This window comes from Hevea brasiliensis, chromosome 14 (genome assembly GCF_030052815.1).
Source record: "Hevea brasiliensis isolate MT/VB/25A 57/8 chromosome 14, ASM3005281v1, whole genome shotgun sequence".
NCBI classification, from domain to species: Eukaryota; Viridiplantae; Streptophyta; class Magnoliopsida; order Malpighiales; family Euphorbiaceae; genus Hevea; species Hevea brasiliensis.
The window spans coordinates 30,754,837-30,781,699 of record NC_079506.1 but is presented as its reverse complement, the minus strand read 5'-3'; the positions used below and the strand labels follow the sequence as shown (position 1 = coordinate 30,781,699).

At 33.6% G+C, this 26,863-nt stretch overlaps 1 protein-coding gene and 1 pseudogene across 1 annotated transcript; both read left to right on the top strand.

The window, feature by feature from the left end:
* Positions 1-3,730: 3,730 nt before the first annotated feature.
* Positions 3,731-6,425, top strand: LOC131173248 (pentatricopeptide repeat-containing protein At3g49170, chloroplastic-like; annotated as a pseudogene).
* Positions 6,426-7,539: 1,114 nt separating this feature from the next.
* LOC131173347 (putative B3 domain-containing protein At2g27410) lies at positions 7,540-8,645 on the top strand. Its single transcript, XM_058135635.1, has one exon. It carries the CDS (start codon positions 7,640-7,642, stop codon positions 8,459-8,461), a length of 822 nt encoding a protein of 273 aa, XP_057991618.1. The 5' UTR covers positions 7,540-7,639; the 3' UTR covers positions 8,462-8,645.
* Positions 8,646-26,863: the final 18,218 nt, after the last annotated feature.

Sequence of the window (26,863 nt, the reverse complement as noted above, 5' to 3'; positions counted from 1 at the left end):
AATACAATTTAAATCACAATTCATAAGTCATGTAAATAGTGGATACTTAAAATCATAGTTAAATTCAAGACAATAAATGTCAACAAGAATTTAAACTCCATTTCTCAATATCACAATAGATTTCCATAAGTTAGATCATGTTTGAATTCAAAAGACAGTATATGTCAATGAGAGTTTAAATCCATTTCACAATCTCACAATACACATCAATAAATCACACACAGCTTAATCAAGATTCATAGTTCAATTCGTCCCAAAAGCCAATGGCTAATGAGGTATTCAATTCGTCCCAAAAGTCGATGACTAATGAGGAATAACATAGCTAGCTAGCAAAAATATGAGTACTCATTCAATTCGTCCTCAACAGGCACATACCTCAACACTTCAGCCAGAGAGGGAATTCAATTCGTCCCACTAGACAAGCTAATGAGGAATACAATCAATATACATGATAGCTGTGGTTTCAAACCATTTCCAATACTTTTAAATCAATAAGTATCCATCAATGTCATTCAAGCAATTTCTCACAGTTTCAAATCATTTACAATGCTTTTCAAGCAATAAATATTCATTCAAATACATTTCCACAATTTAAAACAATAATATACAAATAGTCAATATTTATTTCAATTGAAAATAATTCAAAAGAAATAGTTGTTGTGCACAAACCTCTGATATTTGTCTCCTGGTCTTGACTCAGTATTTCTTTCCCTTTTGCTGAGTCCTTGTTAACTGAGAAACACAATTTGAAGTGTTTCAGTGCTAAATTAATTTGCCTCTAACGATAATGTTCGATAAACAATTCACTGAATACATTTATTTGCTTAATCACCTAATATACCGACCCTCGATGTGTTTTAGGTAAATTAGGTTTTGGTGTCCTTAATATGTCACATTCGATAATGTTTTAGGATTGGTACGTGTTACCAAACTCAATTCTATATATATTGCGTTTTCTTGCATTTCATTGCAAATTGCTGGATTTCGGGATACTAGTTTAAACTAGCCGGACGACCTATTTCCCTCGGTTTTCGGGTTTCGGTCAAAACTACAAACTTGTAGATCTATGTCTTATTGCACGCGGGGCAAAATTTTAGGTCAATCCGAGTTAAGTAGACCAAGTTATGGTCATTACACTATTGCTGGTCAAATGGCATCAAATTAGGTCAATTTTAGGTCAATTTGGTCAACTTTAGTTCGGCCAGTTTTTGGACCCGAACTTGTGCAAGTTGTTTGACTTGCTTATGGTCATTTCTGGGCTTTGGTGTCTTCATAAGACTTGTAGGTATGGGTCTTAACTATTCATGGTTAAAATTTCAGGTCAATTGGACTTGTTTTGAGTGAGTTATGGCCTAAACACTCACTGCTGCCCAATTGGTCATTTTTCAGGTCCTAATTGTACCTAATCCGAATTGGTCATTTTCTTAGGTCACCTTGCAAGCAGAATTTTGGTATGCTTTCTCAATGAAAGTTGGCACATTTTGTGCCTAGTTCCACCTCCAATTGGTCTCATACCAATTGAGGTTACACATTTAAAGTTATTGGCTAAAATGTACACTGCCCTTAGTTACCTTACTTAAACACACATCAATCACACACTTACATTGCAATATGTTTACTTCCCTACCAAATCTGTTTTGGTACATTACCAAAAACATATTCCACTTTACATTAACATCACTTTGGGCAGATTACAATTATCCTCAACACACCAAATATAATTCTAATTTCCAAAGTCCAAATACAATTACACATACACATAAACATTACTAGTTTTTACATACACTTTACACAACAATTTCATATACATATCCATCAATCCTTAATGCTACAATTCTGCCTATATCTTCATGAACACATACACTTATCCAAGAGTTCCAAGGCTGCAGAAAATGTTCCTCAACGCCAAAGTGTCCTACAATTCATCAATTCCCATCCAAGTGCAAAAATCACCATATACATATGAAGTAATTCACTAGGTTATTAAATCACCATGATCAACATCATTTCTCATCAAATATATGTATAATAAATCATTAAATACATGACTCCATGGCTGTCCAAAATGGACATTTCAATAACTCTTCAAACTTGCAAATTTTCTTCACAAATCCAACACCCATAACATGTACACAAGGTTTAACAAAGCAAAGTTCAAAAATGTAAACTTACCTTATGGTTGGAACTTGCCAAACCTTGATTAAACTTCTCAAATTTGGTATCAAGCTCTTCCTTATGATGTGTAGACAAACTTTCATGAAGGAACCTAAGTGATTGGAGTTGAAATGAGGGAGTTAGGAGAGCTCATGCAAAACGCCCATGGAGGTTTCTCTCATCCTTCAATTCGGCAACTTTGGTACAATGTAGAAGATGAACATTCTGATGGGTATAGTGGACTTACATCAGTATTTTTATGTTTAGTTAAATCCCTAGTGGTCCACTAACTAAGATTAAATCATATAATATGTTAATTGTTTATTTATCCCACATTAACCCATGATTTTAGCTATTTACTTTAGGTACCACCAAATTAATTTTTCATTTCATTTTCTAAGTGTAATATTATTTATTTTTAATGGACATTTAGATCAAAAGACAATTCGGGATGTCAAATGACCATAATGCCCCTGTTCGGGTTGCATTCCCGATTTTGTCGGTAACACCGGTTTTTGTCTGTTTTTCGATTTCTCACTTTTCTTTGTACTAATTATTTAATTTTTCTTTGATCTTTCTAATGATATTTATTCTTCAATAAGGGTCTATTTAAGTCCTAAAAATGTTTTCCGTGGTTCCCATGATCCGGAGCTAGTCAACGGTCCACGCCGTGATTTCCTATGGCCACCCATCGCTAGGGTTCCCGGCTCGCTTAACTTGGTTACTCTTCTTTGCTATTATTTTTCCTTTGTTTTTCTTGTATTTTCTTTTCTTGTATTTCATTATTTTATATCTCCTCACTCATATTGAAGTGTAGTTCTAGGCATCCTAAATTGTCCGACAAAGACTGGTCACCTAATGTTATAACGCACTACCGAACTTAGGGGTGTTACAATCATATTTTAATATTAAATCATTTTTGTATCAAGCAAATTAATCCAAATCAAATTATTCATTAACTCTCAATTTTAAAAAGTAATTTGAAATTTTATATAAATTAAAATAGATCGAAAAAATTATCAAAAAAATCATATACTTATAAATTTTTTGTAATTATAACTCATACTAAAAAAATACTAATTAAATTCTAAATTTTTTAATTTTTATTAATCATATACCACTGTAGATAGCATTTAATGTGATAGCTGATGTGGTATTTTCATGAAATCTGACATGATTCTTCATTAGTGGGATAATGATTTTATTAATAGTAAATAGTTATATATTTATTTATAAAAAAAAAATTATTTGAGGGTGTTTCAGTTTCTTTATTAATTATTTATTAAATTAGTTATTGCTCTAATAATTATTAGGCTATGAAAATAGGTATTTTCTATAAATAATAATTAATTAATAATTATTTATTTTATATTATAATGATTAAAATAGAATAATATTTTATATTCGTAGAACTTTAATAAATAAATTTAAATTCTTTTTTCATTTCTTAATATCTAAAATAGAAAAAAAAAGTTTAGTTTGTTTTAATTCTAAATTTAAATTTTTATGAATATAGCCATTACTTTATTTTACAAATAAACTCGGAAATAATGAAGCGAGCCGTTACGGGACAAGCATGATAAGCCTCGCCAAACTCCCTCTATCAGTGGCTCCTGTGAAACCCCACAACCAACCTTCGCGCCCTTCATCCATCTTCGTCGTTCTTTAATCACCATAACAGCCGCTTCCACTCCCTCAAGGACCGCGTCATCCGCCACCTCGATGCCGGCCATCTCCGCAAAGCAATCTCAACCCTTGATATCATGTCTCAAGAAGGGACTCATCCAGACCTCATCACCTACTCCCTTCTCCTCAAATCCTGCATCCGTGCAAATAATTTCCAACAGGGTAAACTCTTCCATGATTACTTGACTCAGTCTGGACTGAAGATCGACTCGGTCATTCTCAATTCTCTGATTGGCCTCTACTCGAAATGTGGTGAGTGGGACAAAGCCAATAGTATATTTGAGTGTATGGGGGATAAGAGATTTGGTTTCATGGAGTGCTTTGATCTCTTGTTATGCTAATAATAGAATGGATTTTGAGGCTGTAAATACATATATTGATATGCTTAATTGCGGGTTTTATCCTAATGAGTACTGCTATACTGCAGTTATCCGTGCTTGTTCAAATAAGGACAACGTTTCTATCGGTCAAATAATTTTCGGGTCTGTAATAAAAAGTGGATATTTTGACTCTCATGTTTGCGTGGGGTGTGCTTTGATTGACGTATTTGTGATGGGGAGTGGTGATTTCAATGCTGCATATAAGGTGTTCGATAAAATGACAGAGAAAAATGTTATTACTTGGACTTTGCTGATAACTAGGCTTCAGCAATTTGGCTATTCACGAGATGCTATTGATTTTTTTATCAATATGGTTTCGAGTGAGTATATACCAGATAAATATACACTAAGCGGGGTTTTTTCAGCTTGTGCAGAATTGAGATTGTTATCATTTGGGCAGCAATTGCATTCTTGAGCCATAAAATCAGGATTGTTTTTGGATGTTTGTGTTGGGTGTAGTTTGGTGGATATGTATGCAAAGTGTGCAACGGATGGATTTATGGGTGATTCTAGGAAGGTGTTTGATCGGATGTCAGATCATAATGTTATGTCTTGGACTGCAATTGTTACAGGATATGTGCAGAGTGGAGGGTACGATATGGGAGCTGTTGAATTATTCTTCAAATGATTAAAGGACAAGTCAAACCAAAACATTTCACATTTTCTAGCATTCTCAAGGCATGTGCAAATCTTTCTGATCTGCATATGGGTGAACAAGTTTTTGCCTATGCAGTGAAATTGGGACTTGCATCAGTTAATTGTGTGGCGAATTCTCTTATTAGCATGCTCGATGTTGTAATATGGAAAATGCTAGGAAAACTTTTAATGCTCTATATGAGAAGAATTTGATTTCTTACAATACAATTGTCAATGCTTATGCAAAGGGTTTGAATTCTGAAGAATCATTTGAACTTTTTATTGATATTGAGGATACAGGGACTCTCAGGTTGATACTTTTACATTTGCTAGCCTTTTGAGCGGAGCATCTAGCATTGTTGCAATTGGTAAGGGTGAACAAATCCATGCTCGGATACTGAAATCAGGTTTCAACTCATGCCTTCACATTTCTAATGCTTTGATCTCTATGTACTCTAGATGTGGAGATATAGAAGCTGCTTTTCAAGTTTTTAATGGTATGGGAGATCGTAATGTTATATCTTGGACTTCAATGGTCACTGGTTATGCAAAACATGGATTTGCTGTAAGGGCTTTGGAGACCTTCCACAAAATGCTGGAGGCAGGTGTGAGGCCAAATGAGATCACATATATTGCTGTTTTATCAGCTTGTAGTCATGTGGGTCTCATTTCTGAGGGATGGAAACACTTCAAGTCAATGAGTATGGAACATGGTATTGTCCCAAGGATGGAACATTATGCTTGTATGGTTGATTTACTAGGCCGATCAGGATGTCTTGAGGAAGCAATGGAATTCATTAACTCGATGCCTTTCAATGCTGATGCTTTTGTACTTCGTACTTTTCTTGGAGCTTGTCGAGTACATGGTAACATAAATCTTGGGAAACATGCTGCTAAGATGATTCTTGAGCAAGACCCAAATGACACAGCAGCATACATCCTTCTATCAAATTTGTATGCTTATACTGGTCAATGGGATGAAGTGGCGGAAACTAGAAAAAACATGAAAGAGAAAAATTTGACTAAAGAAGCAGGTTGTAGCTGGATCGAGGTGGAAAATAAAGTGCATAAGTTCTATGCGGCTGATACTTCACACCCACAAGTTTTAGAGATTTATGATGAGCTAGATCAATTGGCTCTAAAAATAAAGGAATTGGGCTATGTTCCAAACACAGATTTTGTTCTTCATGACGTTGAGGAAAAAAAGGAGCAATATTTGTTTCAACACAGTGAGAAAATTGCTGTTGCATTTGGTTTCATCAGCACATCAAAATCTAAACCAGTAAGGGTTTTTAAGAATCTCCGAGTTTGTGGAGATTGTCACACAGCATTCAAATACTTTTCAATAGTCAAAGGAAGAGAAATCGTGGTGAGGGATTCCAATCGATTCCATCATTTCAAGGATGGGAAATGCTCCTGTGATGATTACTGGTAAAATGCGTTGGAGCTAACGGTGATCTTGGCCTTATTCTTGATCTGTGTGGATGTACTGCTTGTAATGCGATTGCAAATAGCTTTCAAATTTCAAGAATTGTCACTTTGATTCTCACTCAAATATTCTTGATCTTATTCTTTATTTTAAATGCATCTGGTGAAAGTAGTGAACCCTTAAAATCACTAAAAATAAAAAATAATCTTATTACACCAAAATTAATCTGTACATAACTTTTTACCGTATCAAAATAAAAGCTCAATTATCACTCAAATTAACTTGTTTAGTTATAGCAAAATTTTAAATACATTACTTGTGAAGCTTTAAAGCAAGTATCCTCTGGGGAAAAGAAAGCATATCATACGCATGGATAGCCCAAAATTCAATCAACTTCACAGTGGGTGTGTGTTTTGTGATTGGCAAAAATTTTGTTTTTTTGTTTTTTTTTTTCTCATTTAATGGGAATGTAAATGTAAAAGTAAATGCGCCTATTTCTTTCTTTCTTTCTTTTTTTTTTTTCACCTCTTGAAAGCACTGTAAATACCTAAAATATAAATGGAAGGTGAACTTCAAATGAATCATATATATTATTCACAAGAAATAAAGTGATCAAAGATATGTAATAAAATATTTTCTTTTAATTATTTTTTAAAATTTAAATTCTTTAGAATGAATTATTAAAAACTCATTAAGGCCTATAACTTTATCCATACTTTACTTCTATTGTTTTTCCAAAATTAATTACGACTCTTAGAATAAAAATTATATAAGATTTTTAATACATTAAAAATATATACAGAAGATATCAAAATTTTTATAATACAATAATTTAGAAATTAAAAAAAATTAAATTTTGAGAATAAACTCATGATCATGATCAAATTTAAATTATCATTAATAAATTATATAAAAATTCCATAATTTTAAATATTAAGAACTAAAGTAACTACTAATAAATTATATGTTAAAAATTAACTTTGTCAGCTAAAATAATAACTATTAATAAATTAGAGATAATAACAAATTAATGTCAGGCCAATGGCAATGGAGCTAGGCACAAGCGTGCTTTCAAGATTCGGAAGCAGAACAATATTACTATAAATGAAATAAGGAAAGATATCAACAGATGAAAGATATCACAAATAATTAATTAATGCCAAAAAAAAAAAACTAATGAAAGATATCTACAGATAAAAGATATCGCAAATAACTAATTAATGGAAAGAAAACTAATGAAATATATCAGCAGATCACAAATCTTGAAGGATTAATTGAAGTCATTAACTATATATAGGTTTGTGCTTGTTGAAATGTGTAGAAATATTTTTTGCTAGAGAAGGGAGAAACAAAGATGGGCAGAGTTCTTGATGCAGATGATGGTGGGTGTTTCGACAGAATGGTGGCTGCGATCAAGTTAGTGGAAGAAAGTATTCTGACTGCTTTTGTGCAACAAGTAAGGGCTGAAGCCATGATCAAGCATGATGACCGACTTGCTGCATATGTGCCCAAGAAAAGCAGGGGCCATGGACAACGCGTAGACAAGAAACCTCATTCTCATTCATCTTTATTTCTTCATGTGAAGTCTTCTGGGAGCAAGACCGAGAACGAGAACAAGAAAAGGGTTAGTGGCAAGCGATGCTTTCAAAGTGGTAACAGTAATGAAGATGAACAGAAGAAAAAGAAATTGCTGAAGAGACTAAGGCCTGACAGAATCAATTTTGCAAATTTTGGTTTGAGGACACATACTGACATGCCTGAGGAATGGTGGCATAAAATTCAAGCAAAAGGAGGCATTGATGTGAAGTTGGTGATAATTAAACAGATGTTTGCCACTGATTTGAATACTCACCATGATCGTTTCTCAATCCCTTTTAAACAGATAAGAGATTTCAGTTTTCTTACAAATGATGAGAAGAGAAAGTTAAAGGAGCCCAAAGAGAAAATACCAGTTACACTCATGGAACCTTGTGGTTCTGAGTCTGAGATGTGGCTAAGGCAATGGAATTTGAAAAGTAGCAGTACCTATGTGTTGACATCTAGTTGGAAGAAAGTCTTGGAAAGGAATCATCAGGGATCATTAGGGAAGTTCAAACAAAACGACATAGTGCAGCTATGGTCTTTTAAGCACAATGGAGATCTCTGGTTGGCACTGTTTAAGGTTGAGGAGCAGTAGTGGCAGTAAAGGGGAGAATGGCGATGGTGCACAAGTCACAGTACTATGTTGGACCTGGAACTACATTCACAATTTGCTAGTTTAATCATAGTTGGAGTGCTGTAATCGTAGTACACAGTTATTTCTTTTGTCTTCTTCCTTGCTAGTTACATTAAATTTCTACAGTTAAACATCTTTGATGTAATTGGTACACTACTATATTTCATAGATTCATCAACGTGTTCGATTATTCTATAGACAAATTGAGTTTAATCTTTTAATCGTTCTTCTGTTATGATATCCATCTAAATCCAACAATTATTCTATAGACCATGATTGAAGTCCATCAACTTGTATGGGATTACTAACAATTTCAGAGTAACCATTTGAGTTGCATTTTCATTCATACAGCTAAATTTTCCAGTAGATTGTTTGACTTGAAAATTCTGGTTGTAATAATTTCGAAGAATCAATAATCAAAGGATGATGGCTCTAGAATTTTGTACAATGTTCATAACCTTCAATTTCTTTACACTGAATAATTAAATAGTTTAATGAACACAATTCAGTTGGTATGTGGTAGAGTTTTATTAGTATTGAAAGGTTCTGGTAAACTTGCGATTCCTGAAAGAATAAAAGTTGCAGCTTATAGTCTTGGTGCCATTACACCTTGGATGCGGTTGTACCCTTGGTACCCATTGGAGTTTAGCCAGAAAATCTTGACAGGGTTGAAGTTTTTAGTGCTGTAGTGAAAAGGAAAAATGAGCTCCACTTAATTCCTATTCCATGCCCTCCTCCACCAGTCAAGTAAAATATCAATATGCATGTCAGTTTGATATTAGCATTCAGCAAGTGAATAAATTGACTTTTAAACTATTTTGCCGTAGCAATATAGTTTTTAAATATTTCACATCTTAAACATGAGCATTCTAATTAAGCAACTACCTAGCTAATTCCCTCTGCACAACCAGCATGCATTTCACAACACTAACTATATCTCTATACACAAGAAGCAGGGGCAACTAGTAACAGTGACATTGTTCATCAAGCATTTGAAGCATGAAGCATTGAATGGATCAAAATTCAAAATTACAATTTTCAGAAAAGGAAAATCAATCCCATTTCTGAACATTTTGCATCAATAGAAAATAGGGAAAACTTGACATATAATTATTGTGAAATGTTGTCAAAACCACAGTTTCTCTTGGTAGTTTAAAGAATAATAGAGAAAAAAGGGGAATGAAAGGATGGAACATAATCTAATTCATTTCATTTATACATATAGGTGATACAAAAGATTGCAATTTTCTATAGTCAACAACAATTTCTCCTTAAATTTAGCTACTTGATCCTCTGAGCTGCAATTCTTCAATTTCACTTGAACTTCCTTCTCAACTTCTCTAAGGAAGTGATATTTGATTTTAATATGTTTAGTCTTTCCATGAAAGACTAGATCTTTTACAATAGAAACGACAGATTTATTGTCACATAGCACCCATGTAGCATTTGCCTGTTCATACTTCAAATCAACCAGCAACTTCCTGAGCTCAATGGCTTGGTTTACAGCATGTGCGATAGCAATATACTCTGCCTTAGCTTTGGATTGTGCCACAGTCTCTTGCTTCTTGAAACTCCAACAATTCATGCCTAAGCCAATAGAAAAACAGTAACCAGAGGTGCTTCTCATGTCATTACATGAACCTGCCCAATCACTATCAGTGAAGCCCATTAGTTTTACTTCTGCATGTCTTGCATATAATACACCAAAGTCTGCTGTTCCTTTCACATATAGCATCACCCTCTTTGCAGCTCTATAATGCACTTCACATGGGCTCTGCATGAACCTGGAAAGTATGCTTGTTGCATACATAATATCTGGTCTGGTAGCTGACAGATATAGTAGGCATCCAATAAGACTCCTGTATAAAATTGCATCAATCTTCCTTGCTGCATCATTTTTGCGAAGCTTTTCACCTTGCACAGCTGGAGTACTTACTATCTTACAACTTTCCATCCCAAACTTCTTTAAAATTTCAATTGCATATTTCCTTTGGCATATGAAAATTCCTTGATGAAGTTGTAGGATTTCCATACCAAGAAAATAAGACATTTTCCCCAAATCATTCATCTCAAAACTTCTTTTGAGCTCCTTCTTAAACTGATGAATCAACAATTGATTGCTAGCAGTGACCAATGGATCGTCAACATACAAAGAAACAACAATGGTGCAGCTGTGGTCTTTTAGGCACAATGGAGATCTCTCGTTGGCACTGTTTAAAGTTGAGGAGCAGCGGTGGCAGTAAAGGGAAGAATGGGGATGGTGCAAGTACAAGTCATAGGACTATGTTAGACCTGGAACTATATTATAATTTGCTAGTTTAGAGTTAGAGTGCTGTAATAGTTATTTCTATTCCAGATAAAGCAATGTAATGGGTAATTAATAAGTGTTTTTATCTTGTTCCTTGCTAGTTATATTAAATTTCTACAGTTAAACATATCTGATGTTTGTTTTGAGAATTTGTTGGTTTTGAGAATTTTTTAATGATACTTAAGACAAATTGAGTTTTAGTTTGATGTTTTATTCATTCGTCTGTTATGATAAACTATCTAAATCCAACAATTATTCTATAGAGCATGATTGTAGTCCATCAGCTTGTATATCCCTGGTTTCCAAACATTGCTTTTTTTTTTTTCTCTTAGTTTCAGCTCTTGATAAAATTATGAAGTTGGATAAAATTATGAAGATCCTTCTGCTCTTGATATTTACAGACAAAATATGCTCCAAGAACAAGTCAATGAAAATGCTGTTAGAAGATATAGAGCTATTGTTTAAAAGTTTTAATCTCTCCTGGTGTCTCCCTATGTGTGGTGGCACAATACATCTGCTTTCTTCCTGTATCCCTCCAAAATTTGAACTCCTCATATCATCCCTAAGGCAAATCCATGTTACAGCCAACGGGTCTGTTCACTTCACAAGACAGCAAGTCAGCAACTGTAACAACTTCTCAGAACATAGATTATTTTGGTAATTTCAGAATAACCAATTGAGTTGCATTTAATGCTGGAATGGAGTATTAATTGGGTATGGACTATCAGTTCTGCAAATACACAGATTTCTTGTTAGCTACAGCCTCTGGGAAGGTTGAAATTAAAGGTCCTGGTAAACTTGCAACTTCTTTTGAAAGAACAAAAGTTGTAGCTTCTACTCTTGGTGCCATGACGCCTTAAGCACTTACAGATTCAGAGGATGGTATTCTTCCTTCCAAATTAATTATACTTAATATTTTTAACAAATATTTATTTTTTTTAAATTTAATTATTACTATATGTCATTTATAATTATGTTATTGGCAATTTGAAGCTGTTAAGATCTATGGAGCTATACTTGGCGGATTTAGAATATATTGATTGTATTGCCTCCGAAAAAATATTATCTTGGCTAACCAGCTTCTGTGCACTTCATTGACAGTGATTGAGTTTCTGGCAGAATTGCAATTAGGACTAGAAAACTTTTGGTAGTTGCTGCAATGGTGGCGGAGCAAGACAATCTGGAGGTTGAACTACTGCTGAACCATTTACAGCAGAAGCATTGGATTCAGGCGAAGCTTGATGAACTACGATGTCAGTTCCACTATTATGTGTGACCTGTGGAAAATAAGGCCTTGGTGAATAAGAACCAATCTTCCCTTTATTAGCATTAGTATTTGTGAATTTGAAATTTGGCAGGAAACCAATTTAGTCTGAAACAAGATTCCTGTTTGTATGTTGTAAAACTGGCAAACAATGTTCTTTTTACTCTTTCCATATTAATCAGTTCTAAATTTAGCATTGTGTGCAGAATAAGAAACAGACACGTACGGAGTGACAATTGCGATGGAGATGCACTCAACTCTTGTTGAACTGACTTGTCATATAACTGTCATTAATTTTAAACATAATTATAAAAAATTAATTATAATTAAGATTAATTAATTATAAAAATTATATATCATCCTAATAATTTGATCTTTTACCCATTACTGTAATAATACAGGCACTACAAGAATCATTAGGCTTTTAAATTCTCGTTATCCATTTCATTATCCTTATCATTAATAATAAATTTCAAATTAATGATTATATCATTAGGACTATCATTAGGCTTTTAATTTCAAATTAATAAGTTGCATTCATCCTTCCACCATTCAACTTTATGTTAATACTAATTCAATTCCTGCATTACATATGGATAATTATTAAAATCATATTGATAAATTATTTAATAGAAATTTTAAAAATAAAGTAATTATATATATATTTTAATTTTTAGTAAATATTTATTTTTAATATTTAATTATTATTACTATATCTATCATTTATAATTATATTTAAATATAATTATTTTTATCATCATTGTTGTTAATTTTTAAAATTAATTATATACTTATATATAGATTATATTAAAATTAATTAAATTATAAATTTATACCTTCATAATATTAAGATTAACTAATATTGATAGCTGTTGCTGTCAGCTGATAGCTAATAACTTATTATAATTGATTTATATTATACCTAATTATTGCTTTGATATGCAAAATGACTAATAACGGCATATTATATAATTTATATTACTATTGAAACAAATATATAATTATTAATTTATTATATTGTATTATTTATTTAATAAATATAAAATAATTAATTTGTTATATTATATCACAAATAAATAATAAAAAAGTAATTCAATAACTTAAGAAGAAATTAAAAAAAAAAAAACGAGAAATTTGAGCTAAAATGGAAAATTAAAAAAAAAACATTTTTAAAGAATTTTCACGGTTTTAGACTAAAGGCTTAAATATGAGATGAAAAAAAAAAGCTTAATTTTTAATTTAGGTCATCAAATCATATTGTCAAATAAGTTGTGTGCGAGAGAATTTACCACTTAATATAAATGGGACTTAAGGCACGATAAATTATAATCATTAAAATATATATGAGTATTTTTATCGAACAATAAAAAGATTCTACTGCAATTCATGAATTGCTCTAATTATAGAGCTGATGCAAAAGGCAGCTGATAGATATTATATCAGCTATCAACTGCCATTTTAAAGTGTTCACCAAATAGTTTGGTATTGTTATTTGTAAGCCCGTTAATTATTAACTGCATTAAACAGCTGATAAACAGCCCCTTATATAGATACGTGGCCATTGGACCCAATACTGCCACATCCCAGCATAATTTATACAACAAATTATAATTTCTTTTGTAATTTAATGGACGCCCAATGGATTGAGTAATAATTAATAAGCTACACAATGGGAGATAGCTGATCTCCCCATTCCTTGCACCTTACCCTTTGTTTGGGAGGAGATTTTTAAAGAAATAAAAAGTTTTTCAAGGTTTATAAACTTTAAACTTGTGTTTGGGAGAGTAGAAGGTTTTTTAATAAGGTTTTGGAGGTTTTAAAAATCTCCAAAAATCTCCATCTTCTAACCTACCAAATTAGTGGATTAAAAAGATTTTCTCTTTAAAAATTACATATACCTTAACCTTTCATTTGGGATGAAGTTTTTTAAATTAATGGGAGATTTTCAGGGTTTAAAAACCTTGAACTTGTGTTTTGGATAGTAGAAGGTTTTTTAAGTAAGGTTTTTAAAGGTGAAACATAATCAACCAAAATAGAATAAAAGAATAGGGAGAGATCAGAAGAGAAATGAAGGAAGACACTTAGGAGAGAAAGAATTAATAGATAAGAGACTTTATTGATCACATATCATAAATACAACGATTGTCCAATATAATCTCATACTTCTAATATAGAAGAAAGAGTTTGTTTGGCTTATATTTGCATGCCCCTTCATCCTAGAATGCTTGCCCAGTGTCCCTTATTAATTGGCTTCCTTCATAACTATGATAATAGCTTTAATAAATTCTTCCAACAACTTCAACAGATTCCCTAATAACCCAACAGCTCAAATATTCTTTCACGCCTTCCCAATCCACTTTATTTCCTTAACTCACAATGCGCCATGCTCCTGCGACGCTGTATCTATATCAATATTCCCCTTCAAATTCCTTGTCATCAAGGAATGTAAGAAACCAAGCTCTTCAACTGCATCAGTCTGTCTCCTAATCTCTTTAGCAGCAATCAATCATTAGAATCTTCATCAGCTGGACATTAAAAATGCTTTCTTACGTGGTGAATTGACTGAAGAGGTATATATGGAGCAACCACCAGGCTTTATTGCTCAGGGGGAGTCCGGCCTGGTTTGCTGCCTACAACAGTCATTAAATGGATTGAAACATTCTCCAAGAGCATGGTTTGGATGATTTAGTGCAGTAGTCCACTAGTTTGGAATGTCTCAAAGTGAGACTAATCATTCAGTGTTCTTTAGTTATGATGAGCATGGTAAAAGTATTCTTCTTGTAGTATATGTTGATGACATTGTCATAATAGGTAATGACCATGATGGAATGTCTCAGCTCAAACAACATTTGTTTGGCCACGTTCAAACTAAAGATCTGGGGAGATTGAAGTATATTCTAGGAATTGAGGTAGCCCAGTCCAAAATAGGCGTTGCTATTTCTCAACTGAAATATGCTCTAGATATTTTGGAAGAGATAGGAATGCTAGACTACAAATGTGTAGATACCCCAATGGACCCAAATGTTAAACTTGTCCTAGACAGGGGGAGCAATTAGAAGATCCTAGTAGATATCGAACATTGGTTAGAAAGTTAAATCATCTTACAATAACACGACCAGACAATTCATATGCTGTGAGTGTTGTCAGTCAATTTCTCTAGGCATGTAGTAGTCATTGGGATGTAGTAATTCACATTAATTCACATTCTTAAGTTAATGGAAAGAGCTCCAGCACAAGGTTTATTATATGAGGACAAAGGTCACTCACAAGTTGTTGGATACTTTGATGTAGATTGGGCAGGGTCCCCTACAGATAGACAATCTACTTTATGATGCTGTGCCTAACTTGGAGGGAATCTAATATCCTAAAAAAGTAAGAAACAGGATGTAATTTTTAGGTCAAGTGCAAAAGCAGAATGTCGAGCCATGGCCCTAGCTACTTGTGAACTTATCTGGTTAAAGCATCTTCTTCAACAATTAAGATATGGAGAAGTTAAGCAAATTAAGTTAATATGTGAAAATCAAGTAGCTCTTCATATTGCCTTTAATCTAATCTTTTATGAAAGAACTAAACATATAGAGGTAAATTGTCACTTTATTAGACAGAAAATCGAATCAGATGCATCGCTACCAGTTTTGTTAATTCGAATGATCAATTAGGAAACATCCTTACTAAGTCCCTTTGAGGTGCTCAAATTGAATACATTTGCAACAAACTTATAGCCTATGACATATATGGTCCAGCTTGAGGGGGGTGTTGAGATATTGTCTTGATTTGTTCCTCTTTTAGTTGTTGTATTTGAGGCTACATTATAGTTTATAATCAACTACAATTATATAATTAGAATTGTTGTCTTCCTAATTTGAATCCTACATAGATGTATAAATACATACCAAGCTTGATATAATGAATTAAGCTTTTTAATCACAATTTTTCTTCTTCATCCACAGATTCTCTTTTATTTTCTCATCCCTCTTAATTCTTCTTGATTCACACACAAAACTTAGAGATGGAAGACTTTTTTAAAATGACCCTAATATCTTTCACTTTATGAAAGAGAATGTGTATGACCTTATATATATATATATATATATATATATATATATATATATATATATATATATATATATATAAGACTTAATCTGGTACGTACATCAAGTAATTTTTGTACAATTACAATTAGAATTGTTTTAATTAAAATAAATATGAATTAATTTCAGGCCACATTAAAAGAATTGATTTTGGCCCATTTACTTTTTTTAAAGTCACGGACAAAATCTTACAGAAAGCACTGTAAATGGCTACACTATTAAGAAACTTTCGGATATAAATGGAAGGTGAACTTCAAATGAATCATATATGTTATTGACAATAAATAAAGTGATCAAAGATATACAATAAAATATTTTCTTTTAATTATTTTTTGAAATTTAAATTATATTTAAATTCTTTAGAATGAATTATTAAAAATTGATTAAGGCCTATAACCTTATCTATACTTTATTTTTATTGTATTTCAAAAATAATTACGACACTTATGATAAAAATTATATAAAATTTTTAATACCAAAAAAATATATACAAAATTTAAAGATATCAAAATTTTTATAATACAATAATTTAGAAATTAGAATACTAAATTTTGAGAATAAACACATGTCATGATCAAATTTAAATTATCATTAATAAATTATATAAAAAAATCCCATAATAACAAAACATATTAAAAATTAACGTTATCAACTAAAATAATAACAATTAATAAATTAGAGATAATAAAAAAATTAATGTCAGCCGTTGGCGAAAGAGCTAGACACAAGCCTATCATGCGCATTCAAGATTTTGAAGCAGAGTAAGATTATTATAAATGAAATAATGAAAGATATCAACAGATAAATGATGTCAACAAATGAAAGATATCACAAATAATTAATTAATGCAAAGAAAATTAATGAAAGATATCAACAGATACCAATCTTGAAGGGATTTTAAGAGAGTTAAATTGCAGCTTGAACCAATCATTAACTAGGGTATCATTAATTACACTTTTTCTTATCAATAACGAGAAAGATAGAATATAGTTAGCTCAAACCCACTACAATAAGGATTTATCCTAAACTAATCCTCCTACAATAAGGATTAATTGAAGTCATAAACTATATATAGTGTTGGACCTAGGTGTCTTAACCCATGTTTTGATGATAATAAACAATTAGTGTGCTACTAATATACTTTGGAAGTGTTTGTGTTGAGTTTATAGGCCATAGACTCAAAATTCCCAAATTGCTTCAAATCAAAGTTAATGAAGAAGCAAACATTTATGGGAACCTACAATATAACTTTTATTTATTTTATATCTTGTAAATCTCATTTTATTAATTATGTTGGCTCAAGTCTAGGTGGTAGTAAGAATATCTTGTTCAACTTAGTTTTCACCTAATTTTTTATCAAGGGAAAATTAAATAAATTTTTCAAAAATGCAAAATTAATTTTGAAAAGTATTTTAGTTGCAAAATACATTGAATTAGATTTCCAATGGTTCAAACGGATTAAAAATCCGAGTTTGGATCAAAAAGTTATGAGTTTTTTAAACTCTTAATTTCTTAGTGTCTTTACTTGTAATTTTTTCTTGACCAAGGGAGACTAAAATGAAATTTTCACATTTTAGGAATGAAAATTTGTTTTTGAAAGTATTTTCATTGAAAAGTTTATCAAATTAGCTTTCCAACGGTTCAAACGAATCAAAAATCAGAGTTCAGGTCAAAAAGTTATGCATTTCCGAAGCCTAAGTACCCTTTTGACACTTTCTGTCCAGAGAGCACTTTGACAGCCGAAAGTGGAAAGTTCGATAGTCGAAGTTTACTTTTTAAATCATGGTTTTTGAGTGTTAAAATTTATTTTGTCCAAAGAGCACTCTGACAGCCAAAAGTGGGAACTTCAGCAGCTGAAAATGACTTTTCAAAAGCTGTTTTTTGGCTCTTCAACCTTTGGCAACCAAAGTAAATAACTCTGGCAGTCGAACCTGGGTTTCTGCAACTCGATAAAATAGAGCTTTGAGTGGTCGAACATCTAGTTTTGCATTTAATGCACCCCCAATGGCTATTTTCTTGCAAAAACTATAAATAAGCACCATTTATGACTGGAAACCAGTTTTGAGAACAACAATCTTCTTGGAAATTTATTGTGTTCTAAAATTTTCTTCATTCTCTCTCTCTAGAACTTGAGCTACCATAGTTAATGTTGAGAACTTGATATTTGAGTTATAAATTCTTTGTTCTGAGAGTTAATTCAAGATTGTTGTGAGCACTTATTGTAATTTTGAGTGTAATAGAGCTTTAAATAGCTCTTGAGTGTAAAGGGATTTGTAAAAGAGCAAGGGTTTGCTCTTGTGGTGATTGTAAGGGGTTTATTCTTCACCTAAAGAAGAATTTTAGTGGAGTTAACTCTCAAGGAGGGCCTTGAGGAGAAGACATAGGCTTGGGATAGCCGAACCTCTATAAATCTCTTGTGTTATCATTCTTCCTTTTCTCTTCTTTGTGTTTAAATTTCTTTTAATCTTTAATTTGCAATTTAGAACCCAATTCACCCCTCCCCCTTTTGGGTTTCTACAAGGGACAATAAGTGGTATCAGAGCAAGTCTCCATTCTACAAGATTTAATCATCTTGGAGTAAAGATCAATGGTAACCCTCAATACACAAGAAGGTCAATCAGTGGTAAGACCTTCTTTCTTTGATAGTAATGACTTATTGTTTTGGAAAAATAGGATGTATTATTTCCTTAAATCAGAAGGGGTTGATGTCGACACCATATTTTGGCCGATCCCCAAAATCAATAAAACTTTGAAACTGACCCCAGTACTAAGTCTCCTTTTGACAGCTAACCTCATTTCCGATCCCTCTTTGATAGACAGTCACATTTCCGATCTCTCCTCAAAGAATTGAATCAATAGTCCTCACATCAGTCAAATCCTTACCAGTCTTTTAAATCGCTCACCGATCTCTCCGACCCGTTGTAGTATAAACGAAGTGAACTGACACTAGATCTTTTCTTACCAGTTTTATTGCCGATCTCCCTTTCAAAAGTTTAAGAGCTAAGGTTTTGGTCCGGTTTAATGAGGATTCCGATCTTAAGTGTTCAAGTCAAATTTCCAATTTTAATCAAGTCCCGTTCAGCATTTCTTCCCTACCGATCTCATGCTCATTGTGTTTTCCGATCTCTCACACTTAGGTTAATAATCATCTTCAGTTATTTCAACATACTCAGAAAATCAAGTGTTTAATAATTTAGAAATTTTCCGATCATAACCATTCATAAAAAAAAAAAGGGCATTCCACTTCATTTCATTTCAAAAATTTGTACAAGTCATTCGGCTGGGGGTGATCCCCCAGCCTGATCTACATTTTGCTCATTTTCTCTCTCACCCTCAGCCTCCTCTTCGCTTTCCTCCGCCGGAGCCAGTCGGCCATCCAAGAGAAGTCCTCCCCGGGTAACGCTCGAGCTCGCCAAGAGATCCTTGTGAGCGTTCACATAGGCACCGCTATTCCTGTCACCATCTCTTCATCTTTTGCCTTAAGCTCCTCAAAGAAGATGAGCGACTGAGCAGCCTTCATGGCCCGAGCGCTGGACTTCTAAGAGCATGATCCCTTTCACCGAACATGAGTCCTGCTCGCCACTTATCCTCATAGTACTTCATCCGCCCCTCAATTTGAGATATGTAATCCTGAGCGGATGAGAGTTGGGATCGGAGGGATGCCACCTCTTGACTCTTCTTCTCGACCTCCTTACCCAGGCGGTGCGCCTTTTCCCGGACTATGTGCTGGTTCACCAAGCACTCTATATTCAGACTCATGGATCGGGTTAGGATGTCGTCAAGATTGTCCGGAGACAGTCTGTCCCGATCCTCCCGAAGGCAGATGGAAGATGTAACACCCTCCCCGTAGCAACTCTGTACAGTCTACTGTTCCGGTGACCGGTGTCGGTCCAGACAGCTAGAACGTCCGGAAAAATATTTAAACTAAAGCGAGAAACCATAAATAACTCAAATATTGACAAGAAAAATTTAGTAAAAATTTTAGAAATAAAATACAACTAAGTCAAACGAGCCGGTGCCCAAGCGATGGGTAACCCAGAGGGAAGTTGCGGTTCTCGCAACGAGTAGCCCTAGACCAGGGAAAAAATTCATAAAATAATTTTTGGGACTCCAGAGAAGGGTCATTGAGGTTCCTATGGCATTATAATGCCAAGAAAATATTTAGAAAAATTTTTCAATCGGTACAGACAATTTTGACCCGTTAAGCCAAACAGAGGGCATTTTGGTCATTTCGCCTTCAGAGGTGATTTTTGGCCGACTTGTCCAGTTAAGTAAATAACTAATATGATATAAAATATGAATAAACATTACTAAAAATGAAATTGGAAATGAGTAGTGGATAAAAGAAAAGGAAAATGAAATAAAAAGCAATTTATGACATCTTGATGATGTCATTTAAAAGCCATAACCAATCACAATTAAGTAACCATTTGACTAATTAATAAAAGAGATAAATAAAGACCAAGGAAGACCAAAAACAAGCAGCCATCTTCTTCTTCAAAACGTGATCCTCTCCTCCATAACCCTCCATGGAAGTTTTCTTTAATTACTTCCATTTTCCCATGAATTTGCACTATAAAACCCTATGTCCCTTCACTAAAAGCTTGTCTCTACCTCTTGGGAAGTGTTTGGTAGCCTAGAAAGTGAAGGAAAGTGAAGTTTTAGCTCGGAGAAATCTGCCCTACAAGAGGTTAAAGTGAGGTTAGTGCCTACTTATATATATACTTCTTTGATTCCATGTTAGAAGCTTGAAATAAGTGAGAAATTGTAAATTAAATGAATAAAAGTTAAGTGTATGCATCCCTTGAATTTTCAGCAGCCCTAGGAAGGAATGAGTTTGATTGTATTAATGGACTTAGAGTGAATTGGAGATTATGTTTAAAGTGTATACATATATATATACAAAGAATGAAAGAGTTAACTAAAGAAATTGTGAAAACCATGACTTTGAGCTAGGGTTTAGGAGTGAAAATTTGACTTTGCTTATGAAATTGTTAAAGAACATTCTAATGGTCAATTAGTGACCATTTGAGGTAAGTTGACCATAATTAGGAGTGAATTATTGCATGGCAAAGTGGAATGGGCAGGCTGCCCAATGAGTGCAGTAGGGTGGCTGAGATTTCAGTCCACTTGGACTGCCATATCTTTGGCTGTGTAGGTTAAATTGGTGTTTGGCCAATTGGACATGAAACTAGGCTTATAATGGCACATTTTTGCTGAAGAAACCATGCCCAAAAGACCAAAGCAAGTGGACCAAAAGTTGGCCCCAATCCGGATACCCTGCAAACAGCCCCTGCAGAATGACCAAATGAACAGTAACTGTTCATTTGGCCATAACTCACTGTAGAATTGTCAAATTTTACTGAAATTTTTACAGCAACAAGATAGGATATAGACAAACAACTTTCATGAAGAAACCTACCCCAAATTATGCCATTAACCCATTCAAATTATTGAACAAAGTTGAGTTATCAAACCTGCAACTCTGCAGATTTACATTTGAACAGTAATGTTTGGATGGCTATAACTCTCTCTAGAAAACTCAGATTTAGGCGATTCTTGAACCGATGGAAACCTAAGGCATGGTAGAACATTTCATATGAAGAAAGTTAGACCAAATTATGAACTTAACTTGGTCAAATTACTGACCAAAGTTGGACCAAAATCTGCCAAAACCCAAAATTTCAAGAGGAATGAAGACTGTGAACAGTAAACTTATTTTGGCCATAACTTGAGCTACAAAACTCCAAATGGAGTGATTCAAAAAAAGAAATTCAACTAGACAAAATAAGGAACAACTTTCATGTTTACCATTTCTTCAAATTCCCACTGTAACAGTGCTTAATGGAATAGTAAAGTTAAGCTTCAAAAACCGAAAATTTTGTTTCCCTTGGTTTAAGCCTAGAAATGGTAATGGTAATCACTTCCAACAAGTTTTAAATGAAAAATGTGGTATGTTTGAAGTGCCAAAGTCAATGTACCTACTTTCTATGCAAAAGTCAACTTTCTTGTTGACCAATGAAATGAATAGTGACACCAAAAGTTGAAATTCAAAGATTGAAGAATTTTAAAGTATCAAATGCCCTAGTATACCTAACAAGATTGGTTTGGATAGTTTGGCATGCCAATAGGGTATTGTTTTAGCAGTACTGCGAAAGGCTTTATGCCTGTATTCATGGCTTTATGCCCGTATTCATGGCTTTTATGCCCGTATTCATGGCTTTTATGCCGATTATGTGATATCATGGCTTTTTAGTCATACTGACTGCATACGTGGTTGACGTTCTGCGTCCCATGGTATGACGGCCCGAGGCACCGCGGTGTCCAGTGCCAACAACCCGTTATCCAGTCCAGTCATCCAGTATAGGTTACTTGGGCAACCAAATGAATGGAAAAGTATAACTGTAATTGAACTGATTGTTAAAGAAAATACGAAAATTAAATATCAAGAATGATTATGATAGAATACAAAGAAACTCAAGATCATGAAGAAAATAATTAACAAAATGCATGAAGAAGTTAATATCATAAAACGTAATTAGCCCTCGACTAAACATTAAGTTGGTAATTATTCAGTTCTTATGAACACAATGGCTAAGAAATTATGATTTTTATTTGCATATTATATTTTCTTGTATTATTGGCACCACTAAGCTTTATGCTTAGCGCGTCGCTTTTGCAACGCGTAGGTACTGAAGATTTGGACAGAGGGCCCAGTAGACCACAGATTCGGTAAGGCAGTTCACAGTTCTGCATAGCATCCGTGTCACTTCACAGACTATAGTGCATTGGTAGGACACTAGGTCCCATTTTGTATTTTGAGATTTTTTGTAAATTTGGTAATTGAACTCTTATTTTATCATATGTATTTGAACAAATGTAATATAATTTTGTATTAATGTAAGTACTTGTAAATTGTGATTATAAATCACATGTGAGAATTTATTTATGATTTGAGTCTAATGATGATGTGAAATGAATGAATGACAAATAGAGAAATTATTAAGAAAATTGTGTTTGTGAAAGGAAAAGTGAATGTGTATCTGTAATTTATATATGATTATCACATGTGATGAATGATTGAGAAATGAATGGTTGAAAAATGTTGAGATTTTGATAAATGGAATTGAGATGATTGAATATGAATATAGAAAGTGTTTTTCACAGGTTCCGAAGAACGGTTTTCTCCATTTTTAGCCAGATTCACGGATTTTCTTTAAAATTTTCGGAACCTCAAATAAATAAAAATTTCGATAAATGGCTTAAAATGAATTATATTTCACAAGTTATATTCAAAACTATGATAAAAATGAATTAAGATAAAATAGAGTGCCGGCACACGGAGTGGCATTGCTTGCTCGGCTACACTGTAGTCGGGTAAGGGGTGCTACATTTAGTGGTATCAGAGCGCAGTTTAGGCGTTTCTGGACCTAGATAGATTGCATATCATGCATTGCATTCATAAGAGTCGAGGTGACACTATTGCAGATCTGTATTTCCTGTTTATTTTAGGTTAAGGTATGGAATAAGAGAGTGAAGAGACAATGAGATAGCGAATGGAGATGAGAAAGAGACTGTATTTAAGATGAAAAAGGATAAGTACATAACTGTTTGAGGATAGGATTGAGACTAAGGAGAAAGTGAAGTAGGATAACACGGAAAGGTGAAGAAATAAAGAGGTAGTAGCTCCTTGGCTATTTACATTGGGTAAATTTCGAGGACGAAATTAAAATAAGAGGGGAAGAGTTGTAACACCCTCCCCGTAGCAACTCCGCATACCATCGCTCTTGACCGGTGTCGGTCCGGACAGCTAGAACGTCCGGAAAAATATTTAAACTAAAGCGAGAAACCATAAATAACTCAAATATTGACAAGAAAAATTTAGTAAAAATTTTAGAAATAAAATACAACTAAGTCAAACGAGCCGGTGCCCAAGCGATGGGTAACCCAGAGGGAAGTTGCGGTTCTCGCAACGAGGAGCCCTAGACCAGGGAAAAAATTCATAAAATAATTTTTGGGACTCCAGAGAAGGGTCATTGAGGTTCCTATGGCATTATAATGCCAAGAAAATATTTAGAAAAATTTTTCAACAGGTACAGACAATTTTGACCCGTTAAGCCAAACGGAGGGCATTTTGGTCATTTCGCCTTCAGAGGTGATTTTTGGCCGACTTGTCCAGTTAAGTAAATAATTAATATGATATAAAATATGAATAAACATTACTAAAAATGAAATTGGAAATGAGTAGTGGATAAAAGAAAAGGAAAATGAAATAAAAAGCAATTTATGACATCTTGATGATGTCATTGAAAAGCCATAACCAATCACAATTAAGTAACCATTTGACTAATTAATAAAAGAGATAAATAAAGACCAAGGAAGACCAAAAACAAGCAGCCATCTTCTTCTTCAAAACGTGATCCTCTCCTCCATAACCCTCCATGGAAGTTTTCTTTAATTACTTCCATTTTCCCATGAATTTGCACTATAAAACCCTAAGTCCCTTCACTAAAAGCTTGTCTCTACCTCTTGGGAAGTGTTTGGCAGCCTAGAAAGTGAAGGAAAGTGAAGTTTTAGCTTGGAGAAATCTGCCTTACAAGAGGTTAAAGTGAGGTTAGTGCCTACTTATATATATACTTCTTTGATTCCATGTTAGAAGCTTGAAATAAGTGAGAAATTGTAAATTAAATGAATAAAAGTTAAGTGTATGCATCCCTTGAATTTTCAGCAGCCCTAGGAAGGAATGAGTTTGATTGTATTAATGGACTTAGAGTGAATTGGAGATTATGTTTAAAGTGTATACATATATATATACAAAGAATGAAAGAGTTAACTAAAGAAATTGTGAAAACCATGACTTTGAGCTAGGGTTTAGGAGTGAAAATTTGACTTTGCTTATGAAATTGTTAAAGAACATTCTAATGGTCAATTAGTGACCATTTGAGGTAAGTTGACCATAATTAGGAGTGAATTATTGCATGGCAAAGTGGAATGGGCAGGCTGCCCAATGAGTGCAGTAGGGTGGCTGAGATTTCAGTCCACTTGGATTGCCATATCTTTGGCTATGTAGGTTAAATTGGTGTTTGGCCAATTGGACATGAAACTAGGCTTATAATGGCACATTTTTGCTGAAGAAACCATGCTCAAAAGACCAAAGCAAGTGGACCAAAAGTTGGCCCCAATCCGGATACCCTGCAAACAGCCCCTGTAGAATGACCAAATGAACAGTACCTGTTCATTTGGCCATAACTCACTGTAGAGTGGTCAAATTGACCTGAAATTTTTACAGCAACAAGATAGGATATAGACAAACAACTTTCATGAAGAAACCTACCCCAAATTATGCCATTAACCCATTCAAATTATTGAACAAATTTGAGTTATCAAACCTGCAACTCTGCAGATTTACATTTGAACAGTAATGTTTGGATGGCTATAACTCTCTCTAGAAAACTCAGATTTAGGCGATTCTTGAACCGATGGAAACCTAAGGCATGGTAGAACATTTCATATGAAGAAAGTTAGACCAAATTATGAACTTAACTTGGTCAAATTACTGACCAAAGTTGGACCAAAATCTGCCAAAACCCAAAATTTCAGCAGAATAAGACTGCAGTGAACAGTAAACTTATTTTGGACATAACTTGAGCTACAAAACTCAAAATGGAGTGATTCAAAAAAAGAAATTCAACTAGACAAAATAAGGAACAACTTTCATGTTTACCATTTCTTCAAATTCCCATCAGAATAAAGGCTTAATGGAATAGTAAAATTAAGCTTCAAAAACTGAAAATTTTGTTTCCCTTGGTTTAAGCCTAGAAATGGTAATGGTAATCACTTCCAACAAGTTTTAAATGAAAAATGTGGTATGTTTGAAGTGCCAAAGTCAATGTACCTACTTTTTATGCAAAAGTCAACTTTCTTGTTGACCAATGAAATGAATAGTGACACCAAAAGTTGAAATTCAAAGATTGAAGAATTTTAAAGTATCAAATGCCCTAGTATACCTAACAAGATTGGTTTGGATAGTTTGGCATGCCAATAGGGTATTGTTTTAGCAGTACTGCGAAAGGCTTTATACCTGTATTCATGCTTTATGCTCGTATTCATGGCTTTTATGCCCGTATTCATAGCTTTTATGCCGATTATGTGATATCATGGCTTTTTAGTCATACTGACTGCATACGTGGTTGACGTTCTGCGTCCCATGGTATGACGGCTCGAGGCACCGCGGTGTCCAGTGCCAACGACCCGTTATCCAAATCGGTCCAAAGATAGGTTACTTGGGCAACCAAATGAATGGAAAAGTATAACTGTAATTGAACTGATTGTTAAAGAAAATACGAAAATTAAATATCAGGAATGATTATGATAGAATACAAAGAAACTCAAGATCATGAAGAAAATAATTAACAAAATGCATGAAGAAGTTAATATCATAAAACGTAATTAGCCCTCGACTAAACATTAAGTTGGTAATTATTCAGTTCTTATGAACACAATGGCTAAGAAATTATGATTTTTATTTGCATATTATATTTTCTTGTATTATTGGCACCACTAAGCTTTATGCTTAGCGGCCGCTTTGCAACGCGTAGGTAATCAAGATTTGGACAGAGGGCCCAGAGACCACAGATTCGTAAGGCGTTCACGATTCGCATAGGGTTCGTGTCACCTCACAGACTACAGTGCATTGGTAG